Source organism: Salarias fasciatus, chromosome 20 (assembly GCF_902148845.1).
Source record: "Salarias fasciatus chromosome 20, fSalaFa1.1, whole genome shotgun sequence".
NCBI lineage: Eukaryota > Metazoa > Chordata > Actinopteri > Blenniiformes > Blenniidae > Salarias > Salarias fasciatus.
The window spans coordinates 25,880,676-25,895,156 of NC_043764.1; the positions used below are offsets into that span (position 1 = coordinate 25,880,676).

General features: G+C 45.0%; 1 protein-coding gene across 1 annotated transcript; it reads left to right on the forward strand.

Moving 5' to 3' along the window:
• Positions 1–5,321: 5,321 nt before the first annotated feature.
• LOC115407607 (uncharacterized) lies at positions 5,322–13,209 on the forward strand. Its single transcript, XM_030118017.1, has 9 exons — positions 5,322–5,385; positions 5,669–5,712; positions 6,172–6,218; positions 6,601–6,688; positions 10,212–10,276; positions 10,438–10,596; positions 10,935–11,076; positions 11,304–11,445; positions 11,613–13,209. The coding sequence occupies exons 1-9, from the start codon at positions 5,327–5,329 to the stop codon at positions 11,749–11,751; spliced, it is 885 nt and encodes a 294-aa protein (XP_029973877.1). The 5' UTR covers positions 5,322–5,326; the 3' UTR covers positions 11,752–13,209.
• The last annotated feature ends 1,272 nt before the right edge of the window (positions 13,210–14,481 follow it).

The following is a 14,481-nucleotide window of genomic DNA, read 5'->3' on the forward strand; positions in this document are numbered from 1 at the left end:
AAAGGTAAGAATTTCCCCTGGATGATCAATGGAGTATTTCTGATTGTGATTTTGAAGAGCTGACCCGACTGCAGGTCTTCCTCCACCTTCGTCTTCCTTGAGCTTCCTGGTGAAGTTTCTTTCACTTTTGCCAGCATTTCGTTTCTTCTTGCCTTTGTCCTCTGAAGCATCCACACAGGAAACTTCAATGTCGTCCTGCCTTATGTCTTTTGTTTGTTCTGCTTCGCACCTGCAGAAACCAAAGCTTTTGTCTTGGTTCTCCGTAGCCACTCTGGCTGAAGTCCTGCAGACTTTATTGATTTGCCAGTTCACTCTTCACTGCAACAACGGCGGGTTTTTCCCGGTTTCGCTGTGCCGCCACCTTGCATGGCCTTCACCGGAAGATGCAGCATTGACAGGACACAATCCGTCCTGGACCCTCAACTTCCTGGAGAAAGTTCTTCAGTGCCCGGCGGTTCCTTGGGCTGCTCTGAGCCTGGATTAGCTCTTTCCTCCGAGATGTGAAACACAGTGCAATGACCTTAGCCATACCTTCTGCTGGTCCTGCTCCTTTCGCCATTCTTGCTTGTGTGTCCGGTACACAGGCGTGTTAAACTATTTCCTCTCTCCCACTGCTGCTTCCACACATACAGGAAGTGGGTCTACTTGTCTCCTTTGAAGCCCGTTTCCTTGTAACTTTTCCATTAGTTTCTGGGATTGCTGTTGTTGCAGCGGTTGCAGCTGTTTGAGCTCAGAGCTCCAGCTGTTCCTTTTCTTGTGAGCTGTTGTTCCTCCCGGTGTGATTTCTCTTCAGACATGCTGCATGTGTGACCACTGCAGCTCTCTCAGCCTCCGCTGTAGAGCTTGGAGAACCTGTGGAGCTTCAGCTTTTCCTGCCTCAAGCACTCTGTTTGCTGGAAGGCTTGCTGGCAGGCAGCGTTCCACACTGAGCTGAAGTCAGGTAGGACACAGGCGATCCACATGAAGATGATGAGACACACCCAACAGAGGATCCATGATGGAAACACAACGAGCACGGACGGTCCTGACATTGTTGACTACGTCTTCTGGGCTTTTCCAAAACATTCTGCCATTTAAAGTTTTCAATAAAGATTCAATATTACAGACAAATCGGTAGTGTCATGAATTCTTCTTTTGATCAGTGGAGATGTGGGTAGAAGAGAACGTTGTTGCTCTCTATGGTTGAATGTGGGGGCTGCGTGTTGCCAGACTGGGCAGGTTTCCACCCAGTTAGGCTTCTTTTGAATGCGTCAGGCTGTAAAAATGGCAGTGGGCAAGTTAAAAAAAATGGTTGTGTGCTTATGATGTGTTTTTTATTATGCAAATAAGTGTTCCGTGGATTTAACATGACTTTCTACAGAGACTGAGATTTGGGCTGGTTTTCATTGAGTTTGGACTGGAAACAGTGAGTCACATCTGTGTAATCCCCACTAAATGAACATGTCCAAAACCAGGTCGAGTCTGAACAGTCACAAAGTCCTACTACACACTAAGTTGAAGAGATGAGACTCCTGCTACAGGCTGCACCTCAGGATTTTGTCCTCAGTCCGTGTAGCCATGTGCCTCATCTTTAAAGTTATGAACCACAACACTCTCTTCGACTACATCTGCTGCTTCGAAGACCTGGAGTGGAATGGTGACCCTCTCACCACCTTCATAGCCTATCAGGAGGCCACTGGGTCTGGAGAAGTGGCTGTAGAAGGTGACCAGACGGACATTGATCATGTTCATGAGTGTTAAAGACAGAAATTGTGAATGAGATAGATTGTTTTCAAGTTTTCTTTGTTGGGAGCTTTGTTCATTTCCTCATCCCTCCATCATCCATGTTGATCCTCGTCTCAACGTTTGTAAAACCTGAAACTCTCTGTGAATGGAGGTGATTCTCGCCGGGTGCGGTGGCGCGCGCCTGTAATCCAAGCTCCCGGGAGGCTGAGGCTGGAGGATGGTTTGAGCTCAGGAGCTCTGAGCTGCAGTGGACTGTGTCGATCGGGTGTCCGCACTAAGTTGGGCATCGATATGGTGATCCTGGGGGAGCCCGGGACCACCAGGTCGTCTAAGGAGGGGTGCATCGGCCCAGGTCGGAAACGGAGCAGGTCAAAGCTCTCGTGCCGCTCAGTAGTGGGATCGCGCCTGTGAACAGACGCTGCAGTGCAGCCTGAGCAACACAACCAGACCCAGTCTTTTAGAGCACTGGCTCCACTCACAGGATCACAGCTGATGTCTTCACACATGTTCAGCTCTTCTCTGTCTTTTTTCTTTTCTCTCATCACCAAAACAGCTTCTCAGCTTCTTCACTGCTACACTGCCTCCACCTGGACCAAACCAGCAACTGTCTCTTTCTCCACAATAGTCTTGGTTTATGCCTGTCAAGCACACCTTTTTCCACTGGCATTCAGTGCAGTATTTTCCAGCAACAGCCCACAGTGGTGACCTGTCAGATGTGAGGGAAACTTTGCAGAATCTTGAATCCTAAATCTGTTTCTCTGTCCTCCAGTTTACTGCTGTCCATGATGATAAATAAACTAATGACATCTAAATGATGACAGTTTCTAAGTTTTGCCTCAGTTTTACTGCCAGAAAGTTTGATTCCATCCCGACTATTGGTTATCATCATATCCCGAAGAAGCTGGTTGAGGAGGAGGAGGAGTATCTATTGTTTAGTCTGAAATCTTTTAAGAGTCTCATTCTGAGCCTCATGCTCTGACTGGAGAATATTGAAGCTTAGGGTGTCGTCCTGAAGCTCCACTATGAGTTTTTATCTAAATTCTCAGACTTTGTGTCCTGCTTAGCACTGATTTCATATAAAGTAATTATCATTGATGACTTTCATGACAATGATAACTAACTTAAACTCTGCATTTTGTTCATTAGTAGATACAATCGGCCTTTCACAGAAGGTGAGAAAAAAACACTCATTTGAATGACACCCTTGATCTGGTTCTAATGTATATTATAGACATTGATCAGTTTGATTTTTTTCCCTCACGCCCCTCTGTCCTGATACTCATGGAAAGCAGTTATTTTGCTACTAGCCCCATTCAGGTTGACTTGGTTGTCGATGGTGCAGCAGCCTCACTTTGCATCATACTTTATTCTACTGTCCCACCATAAATGAAAGCAACAGCTCTGAGGTTAGCACCACGGCATAATAAACAATTGTAAACATTATTGAAGTCAGCATGAAAACTGGAGACAAAATGCAATATAATTGAAACAGGATCGTTTGTACTGCCTGAAGAGATAGTTTGTTGATCTATGAAAAAAAGCTCTTCACAAAATTTGAACTGCCTACTATTCCTCCTGAATAGAATAACACGAGAACGACACCATATTTATTTTATTTATGCCTTTAAGTTTTCAATAAAGTTCAGTTAATTTTTGTCCCCATTGGACAATTTGTTTTTCAGGAAAGTATAAAACATGAACGACGAGCATATTTTTGACCTGATTTACTATACCAGCAAAGAAGAGAATAGAGTCAGCACAGATTCAATGTACAATCTCTCAAAGAAAATTTTTCCAACTGACTGTGGAAATCAGTTGTGCACAAAATATAGAGGAGGCAAGAACACAGCCCTCGGAAGACGCAGTAGATGATGACATCTCCCCCATCGTACATTCATTCACCCTCACCCTCTGTGTTCTGGATGTTAAAAAAATAAATATATCAAAAACCAAGCCGAAAATATTAAAATATAAGTCAAAATTGTTCAGACTTTTGTCAGGTAAAATGTGGTGCTGGATGTGTTAAAAGCAGATCTGCAAAGAGCAGCTCAGCGAGGAATTTTTCTCCTCCAAAATGTGTAAAATCCAGGTTTACTAAAGCGGTGATGGCAATATGATCTGTCTGACCGGTCCTGTTTACAAAATGGAAAAAGGGTTAAATAGTGTTCTGTCTTGGTAACAGTTTCTCTCTTCACCAATCTTTCAACGGAATTTAAGACAAATGAGGTCAGGGCCATAAGTCTAATGTCTTTAAAGAATTTTTTGTTGTTAGTTGCAGCCACGAAGCATCACTGTGGACTGCTTCAAGCCCCTGGGGATCCTCTGTTGGTTGAGTGACAGGTGGAAGATAGAACTAAAGATGGGAGCCAGTTGTTCTGCACATGAGGAGAGCAGTCCACCACTTGCAGAACCCAGAGTTTTTCTCATTTTAGAATGTTTAACAGATTTTTGCCACAGAGAGAACATAAAAGGTACCAGGACAGGATAGTTTAGTTTTTTAAATTATAAAATCAATACAGTGAAACCTGAAATAAAACCTTTTGTAGTCATGTGCAAATTGGTTGTCAGGGTTAAAACCAGCTTAAAATGTCACTTTTGTGTTGCTCTTGCTCTCTTGGCAGGTTGCTTTTTCTGAAAGTCTTTCCTCTTCTTGTTCACCTCATTTTTCAGAAGATTTTGACACCCAACATTTATGATTAGTAGACTTGGGAGCAATGGATCACATGTAAAGGCATTATGTAATTTAGATAATATGAAATCGAGATGTAATTTGTTGCAGGACATTCAGAAAAAGTGTAATGTGAGATTATTTTTTGAACAAGCATCACTCAGCGGGATGAAAATTTATAATCTGAATAGATATACAGCAAAAATTATTCGTCAGAAATGTAAAGAATTCAGTCACATCACCGAGACCAAAAGCAACATTGTTGTGGCAGTAAAAGTCAGCAAATAATGCTGGAATAAATTAGCCAACTATGGGAACTTTATGAGCAATTATAATTCATCGGATTGTATCCATGGTGTGTTGTGTCAGTATCAACACTGTGATGACCCTATTTCACTTTTTCAAAAGCTTAACGGTCAGAACAATAATCCCACACCACAACAAGACCGCTTTCCTCTCCCATGGAGGTCACTGACATGAGTGAAGAAGAGGTCAACGTGCGAGAACCCGAGCCATTAGAGAGGGTTTCACATTTTAGACTTAAAGTAAAGTTCCCCACTCTGACTCCAAAGCCCAACTTCCGGGTATTAAATAAAACAAATGCACAAAAAAATAAACGCTGGGGCATGTTTAATATATTTATAACAATAACAAATGTAGAACAACATATTAAACACACATATACAGGATAGTTGACACTGTTTGACATGCACACTCACTCAATAAATAAATAGAAAAATGAAAAAATAAATAAATAAATAAATAAATAAATAAAGAAACTTGCACACAGATTAATTAACACTTAAAACGAGAAGATGGCAGTAGCGTCAAGTGATGTACTCTTCATACCACCGAAGGACTACAGCCGGAACATTTATATGCGGAACCAATCACTGCGTCTTGTTTCTCCCGGTCTCAGATACGTCGGACAGTATGATTCGAGGCGGTATGGCGTCGGGAAAGAGAAAAGGCAGCCCCACTCCACGGAGCAGGTACTCTTGAGTAGTTCCTTGCATTTGTATGGAGATTTTAAAAATGATTGAAGGATCTTTATCAGCCGATGTCGCTGGAGTCAGTTAAAGAGAAGTTCAGCGTCCTCAGCCGTGACAGCTCCCATAATGCAACAGTACTGTATTCTAGTGACGACAGTTCAGCGCTACGTCTGTATTAGTTTTCTGTCCCCTGGTTAGTTTTCTCCAGCTGATGGCCACCTTAAGTCTCAGCAGGCTCGGTGTCAGTGATTAAAGCAGACATCCTTTGTTCTCTCGGGTCCAGATCTGTCTCTGGCAGTGAATCCATCATCTCCACCGGAGCTCGACGTGAGTGTTGATTGCGAGGAGTCACGTGATTTCACCATCAGCTTGTAAAACCAGAACGTTCATTGTACACATATTGGATTACATTCTTCGTCAGACCCAGTAAACAGTTCGATGAGGGGAAGGGTTAAAGTTTTACTTGTTCCTACCTCTTTTCAGACACGTAAAACTAGTTTTCTTATGTGTCTTTCACATCTTTCTTTTACTTATTCACAAATGATCTTCTACTCCTTTTTCAGTTTGTGTGAACCTTCGTTTCATTCATGGATTTTTAGTGCCACACGAAATTGGTTTAAATATAAAGAGCCCCCTTCACATGCAAAAATCCAGCAGTCTACTCATTTAGTCTTTAATTTTACAAGATTCTCTGTCTTTGTTTTCCCTTGTGTGAACAGCAGCAATGAGTAACGGAGCTCTTTCGATGTCCTTCCTGCTTTTCTTTTTGATGTCTTCATTATTTAGCCAAGACAGCTGTGGTTCAGCGAAAGCTTGTCAAAACCAATTCAAAGGTAATGCACTTTAATTTGCTGTTTTCTTGTGGCTTGTTTTTCTCTTGTTGATGCAATAAAAATTGATACTTATGTTAGCGTTGTGAATTTATACCTGGATCTAAACGGTCCATATTGATGTAGATGTTGTGCAGCACATATGCCACCTGATATTGTTTATGTTGTGTTCTATAGTTCTGTAAAGAAACAAGCCATTGAATTATAAGCTAATCACCACTGCACGAGGCAATTTTCATAATAAAACTGATGTCACGTAGAAGTTAATAAATTTAAAATGCTTGTCTTGAAAGAATGTTGTGTATCATGTTTATCAGCTCTGGAATTTTATTTCACTGTTTATCGATGTCACATTGTGTTTTCTCGTTGTCTGTGTTACTTAAAGACTCAAATCACTGCTGAACAGACGCCTTCTTCTTCAAGTGCAGCTGTCAAACCCAAAGTGGATGCAAAACAACAATATGGTCAAAACTGTGAGTCATTTCTGAGGCTTTACAAGACTTTACATGTATGTCAAAAAATGTTTGTTTTTGTTTTGTTTTTTTACTTTGACAGACACACTATGAAGCCTGAGAGAAATTCATGTTATCAGCAGCTGACATTCAACAAAAAATAAATAAATAAAGACAATGGATGCAGTTCAGTGTATCATCCAGCTACAGTGTTGACCACCTCCATGTCTGAGCCCCCCGATGGAACCAGGCTTGTGATGGGCTCTGTTCCTCCTGAAATTCACCAGTGTCTCCCTGGTCTTGTCGGTGTTCAGCTGCAGGTGATTTTAGCTGCACCACCTCAGAAAGTCCTCCAGCCCGCGCCTCTCTCTCCTCTCCTCGTGCTCTCCTGCGCCCTCCGTCCTCTGCTGCCTGTTCCCTTGCCTCCGTCTCTCTGTCCTCCGGGGGGCCGGGGGCCTTCCTCAGCTTGCGGGGACGGCTGGGGGGGTCTGGCTCTCTCTTTGGGTTGGCGCCGGCATCAGCCTGGGGGGCTAGTTAATAGGGAGGGAGAGGGGTTTTTTTTTTTTTGACAGGGTGCTGGGCCCTGGTGTGGCGGGGGTCCGGTGGCGCAGGGGGTCGGTTGCTGGGGCATCCAGTGCATTTCCCTGGTCCCTCACCTTGGCGGCTCCTCCGCGGGTCGGTTGGCCTGTGATGCCACCTGGGTGGCTCTGGGTTCGGTGGACCGGGCTCGGCATCTTGGTCCAGTTCGGGAGTGAGGGTCCTGCCGGGGCTTGTTCTGCCTCCCGGGGGTCTCTCCTGGTCCTCTTGCTCTCTGTGCCTGGGTTCACGCCTTGCTGGGGGACAGTCGCTACGCCCCACCCTCCGGTGGTCCTGGCCAGGCGGGCTGGACCCGCACGGGCCTCACCTCATACATCAAACACAGTCACTTTGTGCACATACTACAAACTACACGTCAATTTTAATGTATCACACCTGGGCAGAGGTGAGGAAAGGCCCCCTGCTTTTAATGCACCACATTCACTCATCCACAACCTGGGTTAGGGTTTTGGGGGTACGGGGCCTTTGCCTGGCTGGGTAGGTTTCAGGACAAGAATGCCCTGGAGCCCTCGGCTGGGGCCCCGTCCCCCCCACTCCTCCGCCCAATTTTAATGCACCACATTGCACCTTTTAATCACAACTCACATGGCAGGGAGAATGTAGCTCACCAGGAACCGGGTCACATATTAATAGGTAGGGAAGGTGAACAACAAACCAATATGGCTTGGCTCGTGGGGTCCAGCCCCCCCTCCCTGGCCGGACCACAAGATCAAATCTGGCTTCACTCTGGGTCGGGGGCTGTTCCTTGGTGGGGCGGGGGTTCCTGGGCGCGGGAGGGGGGTTCCTGGATGGGACTCCAGGGGGACGGGGGATCTCTGGTGGCCCTTGGCTTCGGGTTGGGCTGGGGTGTTGGGGTCGGCCCGCTGGTCCCGGGTACCTGTGGTGCAGAAGCAGGTCGGCCCTGTGGGGGGTGCTTGTCTGGTGTGGGACCGGGGGGGGCTGCTGTGCCTTCTGGGCCCCCGTCGTGTGTGGGGTGCACCCTCGTTCTTTTTCTTGTTTTGTTTTTTGTTTTTTTTTTGGGGGGGGGTTATCTGGGCGTGTCTCTGGTCTCCAGCGCTGCCCCGACGGGGTCCTGGTGGCGTGGCCTCCTGGGCCTCTTGGGGGCGCTGGGACCTCGAGACATGACCAGCATTGGGGGGGTTCCCCCGGGCCAGTACCGCTGCTGCTCATTGGGTGTTGCCCGTGTCCCCGGCTGCCCCCATGGGTTCTGGTTGGCCTCTGGTGCTCCGGGGTCAGGGGTTCGGGGGTGGGGGTGGTGGTGGTGGGGGGGGGCGGGTTCCCGCTTGCCCCCGGGTCTCCGGGGTGGCGACTTTTCTCGGTTTCCCCCCTGGGTTGCGGGGCGTGGCATTACGGGGGCTCCTGTGGCGTGGATTGGTGTCGGCTGGTGCCACCCCGCTGCTCCTGGTGCAGGACTCTGGACTGTTTGGGGAACATCACATGCACGTCTATATGATCCCTCCAGCCTCTGCTCAGACTCACTGTGCAGTGCAGCATCTACCAGAACACGCTGGTTGTTCCTCCACACCGCCCAGACACTGGTTGGTGTCCTCTATCATCTGTACCTTCAGCTCCACCATCTCCATCCAGTTAGCCCCCCCCTCACAACTTTTCACAACCCCCACGTGGTGTTACACTGCCCTCTATCATCGGTATGAGGTACGAGACCTTTCACCTCTGTAAGGGCAGGTGATGGTCACAAAACTGCAAAAAGAATAAAATTGCAAAGAAATCTTGGAAGTTGACAGCAGGTGCTGTTTGACTTCGAGATGAATGCAGACAAAAAAAAAAGTCCTCCAGCAGGCCTCTGTACTCCCCCTCCTCTCCACCCTCGACACAGCCACCAACCGCAGTGTCGTCCGAGTTCCTGTGTATGTGGCAGAGCTCCGACTCCTAATGGAAGGAGGAGCGTAGAGATTGGACAGTACGTTGCCCCGTGGCACACCTGTGCTGCTGACCAAAGTGTCCGATGTGCAGCCGACTATTCTGTCAGTCTGTGGTGTTTCAGTGAAATTGTCCCCAATCCAAGGAACCAGGTGTGAGTCCACTCAAAACGGAGCTAGTCGTAGTGTCCTGCAGTCGCACCAACTGCTCTTATAAGAGTTTTTTTAGTGTGATGAGTCTTATTAAAGTCTCCACGTGTAGATCAGCAAAAACTAAATGTGTTGTATAAGCAGGGAAATTGCTTCATGAAAAAAAGCATCAGAGTACAACAACGATGTACTTTTAAACAGGTTTGTTATTATCAGTATATTTACAACATCATGTCAGCCTTTCTTGGTGAAATCTTAAAGTGTGGAATGAAAAACAGAATCGTGGTGTTAATGAGGATAGTTCCTTGTCGTTTTGAGAATTTTTGTTGTCTTAAAAAAATACAAAACGCAATTGTCCACATAGTCTCAAGAGTAGAACTCTGTCAAAGCTGGTTCAATGATGAAAATGTGTTGCTGAGCATGTTGAATTTTCACATTTAACTGTTAAGCAGGAAAACAAAAAGCGTCTGGCAGACCAGCTCCACTGAAAATTTAAAGATAAAAAAGGCAGCCATTTAAATAAAGAAGCCAGTCTCATGTTTTGTGATGTAAAACATTTCGATAGTTCCAAATGTAATTTTCATAAATATTTAATATTTGCACCTGATGTTTTCTTCCACAGTCATTTTGAGATAGAGGGCAGTGCAGAACAACCATACTGCTGTAATGCAGTGTCTTCAGAAGCTGGGATTTCCTCTTCATGCCTCGTATTTCTACTTGTTTTGGGTTTCTACCTTTTTTTGAAATGCTGCATCTTTCTTGCCAAATATCGGCTTTTTTTGCTCATATACTTTTATATAATCTAGCAATTGAGGAAAACAAGCTGGAATTGTTTGATATTTTCTTGCTCCTTAAAACTAATAAAGTTTGTGATTCACAGGAATAATATATTTATCTTTCTCTGTTTGTCAAAACAGCTGTCGACCAGGAAATGGAAAAATGGCAGCTCCATACACTGATACTGACCTACTTGACAGCACAGGTTAGTTGTTTCAACATGCAAATGTCTCTCATACTTGTCTCCGCTGTGTCTGCCTCATTCAGTGTGTCGTGAAATCCACTTGTTAATGTGCTTTTATTTTTTTTTTGGTTATCTATTTTGATGGCTTACATCATTTGGTTGAAACATTTCTTCCTTTTTAGTTGGAGAGCCGTAATGCAAAACTCAGAGCTTTGGCAGAGGAAGGTCTCCAGTTCCAACTGAAGCAATTCGACATGTGCAGTGAATTGGTCTGTGAGAACGAGCGCAAACATGACCTTGCTGAGAAGGAAAAGGAAGTGGATGAGGTGCTGGACTTGCAGGTCTGGAATATTTTAACTTTGTGCTGAACATGCTGCTAATTTAATGAAATCTGTGGTTGAGATTATGCAATCTATTTAAATTCCTTTTGTCTGACAAAGAAAGTGCAGAATTGCCATGTCTAATATGCACCATACTGTCACAATGTCTTTTGAGTGTTGAAATAACGTAATATTGATAATTATGCAACTCATTAGAGACACTTTCTATTCTATATGTAAAGATAAAAAGCCAGTAACTGCAAGTTTTTGTGTGTTTTGACAAAATGAACACATGGAACCTATGTGCTACACCGAGGACGATATTTTCTGCCTCCTGATTCTTTTCCTCTCCCCATCAGGTTGCTACTCTGACTCCAGTGGCAACAATTGCTCCACAGTTCACAAACTACTACAGTTATTTCACAAAAAACTTGGCTTGCATGGAACATCTGCTGTCTGTCTACAATTACTACATTGGCGGAAACGAAATTGAATTTCTCGGTCAGTACCATTTGCAAAACATTGTTCAAGTCACACAGTGCCCAGCTAATTGGAATGTTTCTTAATTTGCATTTAACTACGATCTTCATTTAGTTGTGTTGTATAGAGCAAATTAAAAACTGCACAGAAATTGATTTGTGACTCCATGATAATTTTATTTAACCTACTTTAGAAAAAGAGAGAATGATGCATGATGCCATGAATACATTTTTATCTACATGTTCCAGATGAAGCTGAGAATTCCCTCAAGGAGAGTGAGGATATACTTGTGGAATTTGAAGAGGCGGATAACAAACAAAATGCTGCATCTCTGGAGCTCGTCAGATGCATGAAGACGACCTCCAAGGTGGTCAGTCAGCAGCTTGCAAGGTAGCGCCCATATATAGAGGAGGCAGCATTTTGATCATTTATTCTTCTTTTGGTCAGTTTTCACTATATTTTTCAATGACTTAGAGCTGTTTTCTCCCCAAAACTGTATTTTGGTTGAGAATATAACTGTTGTGCTTGGATATTAACCTTTTTTTTTTCTTTCCCAGTTCATTTGAAATGCTGCTGAAGCTGTGCTCGCTGGCCTGCCGCTATTCAGTGAATGTCCAGCAGGGCAAAGAGGAAGAACAACTTGGTGATTCAAGGATCCGTGAGCTTTTCTCCACAGTGATGCTCAGTAAAGTCTGAAATTACGTAGCTCATGCACTTTGAGTCCTCTGAGAAAACTGTTCAAATTATTGTAGCCGCTACACATTTTTTTGTCTCCTGTCGGTGAAGTTTAAAGTCCTGGGTCACAAGAAAAGGAACAGCTGGAGCTCTGAGCTCAAACAGCTGCAACCGCTGCAACAACAGCAATCCCAGAAACGAATGGAAAAGTTATAAGGAAACGGGCTTCAAAGGAGACAAGTAGACCCACTTCCTGTATGTGTGGAAGCAGCAGTGGGAGAGAGGAAATAGTTTAACACGCCTGTGTACCGGACACACAAGCAAGAATGGCGAAAGGAGCAGGACCAGCAGAAGGTATGGCTAAGGTCATCCCACTGTGTTTCACATCAAGGAGGAAAGAGCTAATTCAGCCTCAGAGCAGCCCAAGGAACCGCCGGGCACTGAAGAACTTTCTCCAGGAAGTTGAGGGTCCAGGAAGGATTATGTCCTGTCAATGCTGCATCTTCCGGTGAAGGCCATGCAAGGTGGCGGCACAGCGAAACCGGGAAAAACCCGCCGTTGTTGCAGTGAAGAGTGAACTGGCAAATCAATAAAGTCTGCAGGACTTCAGCCAGAGTGGCTACGGAGAACCAAGACAAAAGCTTTGCTTTCTGCAGGTGCGAAGCAGAACAAATAAAAGACAGAAGGCAGGACGACATTAAAGTTTCCTGTGTGGATGCTTCAGAGGACAAAGGCAAGAAGAAACGAAATGCTGGCAAAAGTGAAAGAAACTTCACCAGGAAGCTCAAGGAAGACGAAGGTGGAGGAAGACCTGCAGTCGGGTCAGCTCTTCAAAATCACAATCAGAAATACTCCATTGATCATCCAGGGGAAATTCTTACCTTTCTGAGTCAAAATAAAGCTTTTGTTGAAGAAACACATGACAGAAGTAAAGTTGCTGACAAAAACATGGCTCATTATATAAATCAGCTCAACTATGAACATTTAGTTGACATAGTGTTCGTATTTGAACATTAATAGCATCATAAAGACAGAGCACCGCCCTCATCTGAGGCTCAGTCAAACCTGGCCTCCGGATGTAGGCGGGGCAGCGCTGTGTCGCACTGTGTCCGTTGCCGAGTCTCTTCTCAGTATTTTAATGAAAATTAAAAGAAAATGTAAAAACGGCCAAGTTCAATTCATAATTAGTTTATAAAATCACTGGAAAATACAACCATTTATTTTTGTAATTTTATTTTATTTTTATTTTTGTGACGGTCGGGGAAGCCCGGCCTCCCCTTCCTCCTCACGGCACGTCGCTGCTCCGTTGTGTTTTGGTTTCCCAGCGTCCCTGTTCCGTAATAAAAGATTATCATTTTTTCTTTTTATAATCTATTTTTGTCCTGGAAATTAGTTTTCTTTGTTGGCCTGCTTGTGCCTTGAGCTTAGCTCTTTTTTTTGTCTTTTGATAACCTTTTTTTGTCCTGGAAATTAGTTTTCTTTGTTGGCCTGCTTGTGCCTTGAGCTTAGCTCTTTTTTTTGTCTTTTGATTCAATATTTTTGTACTGGAAATTAGTTTTCTTCGTTAGCGTACTTGTGCCTTGAGTTTTGCTCTTCTTTTTTCTTTTTTTAGGCTATTTGCGTCCTGGAAAGTAGCGACTTACTTCCACTACTTCCCTACACCTTGTTCTAAATTCTCCACCCATTGTTCTAAATTCCGGCACTCTGTTCCATCTTCTTGTCTGGAGCTCAGAGTCCCTCACACACCCGCAGGAAGGTGAAGAAGGGCATGGTGGACTCGACGGCCTTGGCTTTTCCCTTCGGCTCGGCATCGTCTCTGCTCATCTGCCACTTGAGGAACGTGGCAGCTGAGATCAGTCCCCAGTCGTAGAATAAATCGAAGAACATCTGCAGGAAGTCTGGAGAACAGGAGAGGAGATAGACATTAGAGGATTTCTGTGAGTGCTCCTTCTTGGTGTCAAAAGCCACAATGTAGTCATGAAATTCATCTTACCTGTAGGGTGACCGAGGGACTCATTCAGAGCCTGAAGGGCATAAAGCGCCTGCAGCTGTCGCTCATCGTCGGAGTCCAGGTATTGTCGTAGGACCGGCAAGCTCTTCTTCAGGACGACTGTGTCCACTCGACAGCTGGCTTCATTACCTGTGCAGCAAAGCAAGAGAAAGCGTGAGGGTGAGTGCATGGCGAGAAGCCGCTCCGTTCCCACTGGGAATGTTATAGCGGGGCTGACACCAGAGGAGGGTCTCCTCCAGGTGCTGCGATGCTTACCGTTCACTGCGGGCTGACGCACGGCCTTCAACACAGCTCTCATGAAGGAGGACAACTTCAGCTGACTGTCCTCCACGTTGGCCTGAAAAAGAGAAGAACACAGCGGCTCTAAAGGCTCCGTGGGCTCCACAGGCGCCACTGATTCCACCTGCTCCACCTGTTCCTCTGGCTGAAGGGCCTCCACTGGTTCCACCACTTTCACTGTCAACAAAAAATGTAGAGTCACATTAGTGTTTATGTGGAGTTTTTACACACTGTTGAAAACAACAACGAAGTCAAGCTGTTCTGATATTTAAGAAATAATCATAGCAAAACATGTGTTTGCGTCATGCAGGTTTGGTATCGACCACCGTCAGCTCACCTGGCTCAACTCTGTTTTCGTCCATGGCTGCTTTTTGTTTGGCCTCTTTTTTTCTCTGTCTCCTGGCTCTCTTCTTCATCTTCTGTAGCTCCTCATAGTTCAATTGAGCCAGTTTCAGCGGTTC

Coding starts and splice junctions, on each gene's coding strand:
- LOC115407607 (XM_030118017.1), top strand. CDS start 5,327: ATGATTCGAGGCGGTATGGCGTCGGGAAAGAGAAAAGGCAGCCCCACT. Junction 6,689..10,211: donor ACAACAATATGGTCAAAACT/GTGAGTCATTTC, acceptor TTGTCAAAACAG/CTGTCGACCAGGAAATGGAA. Junction 10,277..10,437: donor TGACCTACTTGACAGCACAG/GTTAGTTGTTTC, acceptor CTTCCTTTTTAG/TTGGAGAGCCGTAATGCAAA.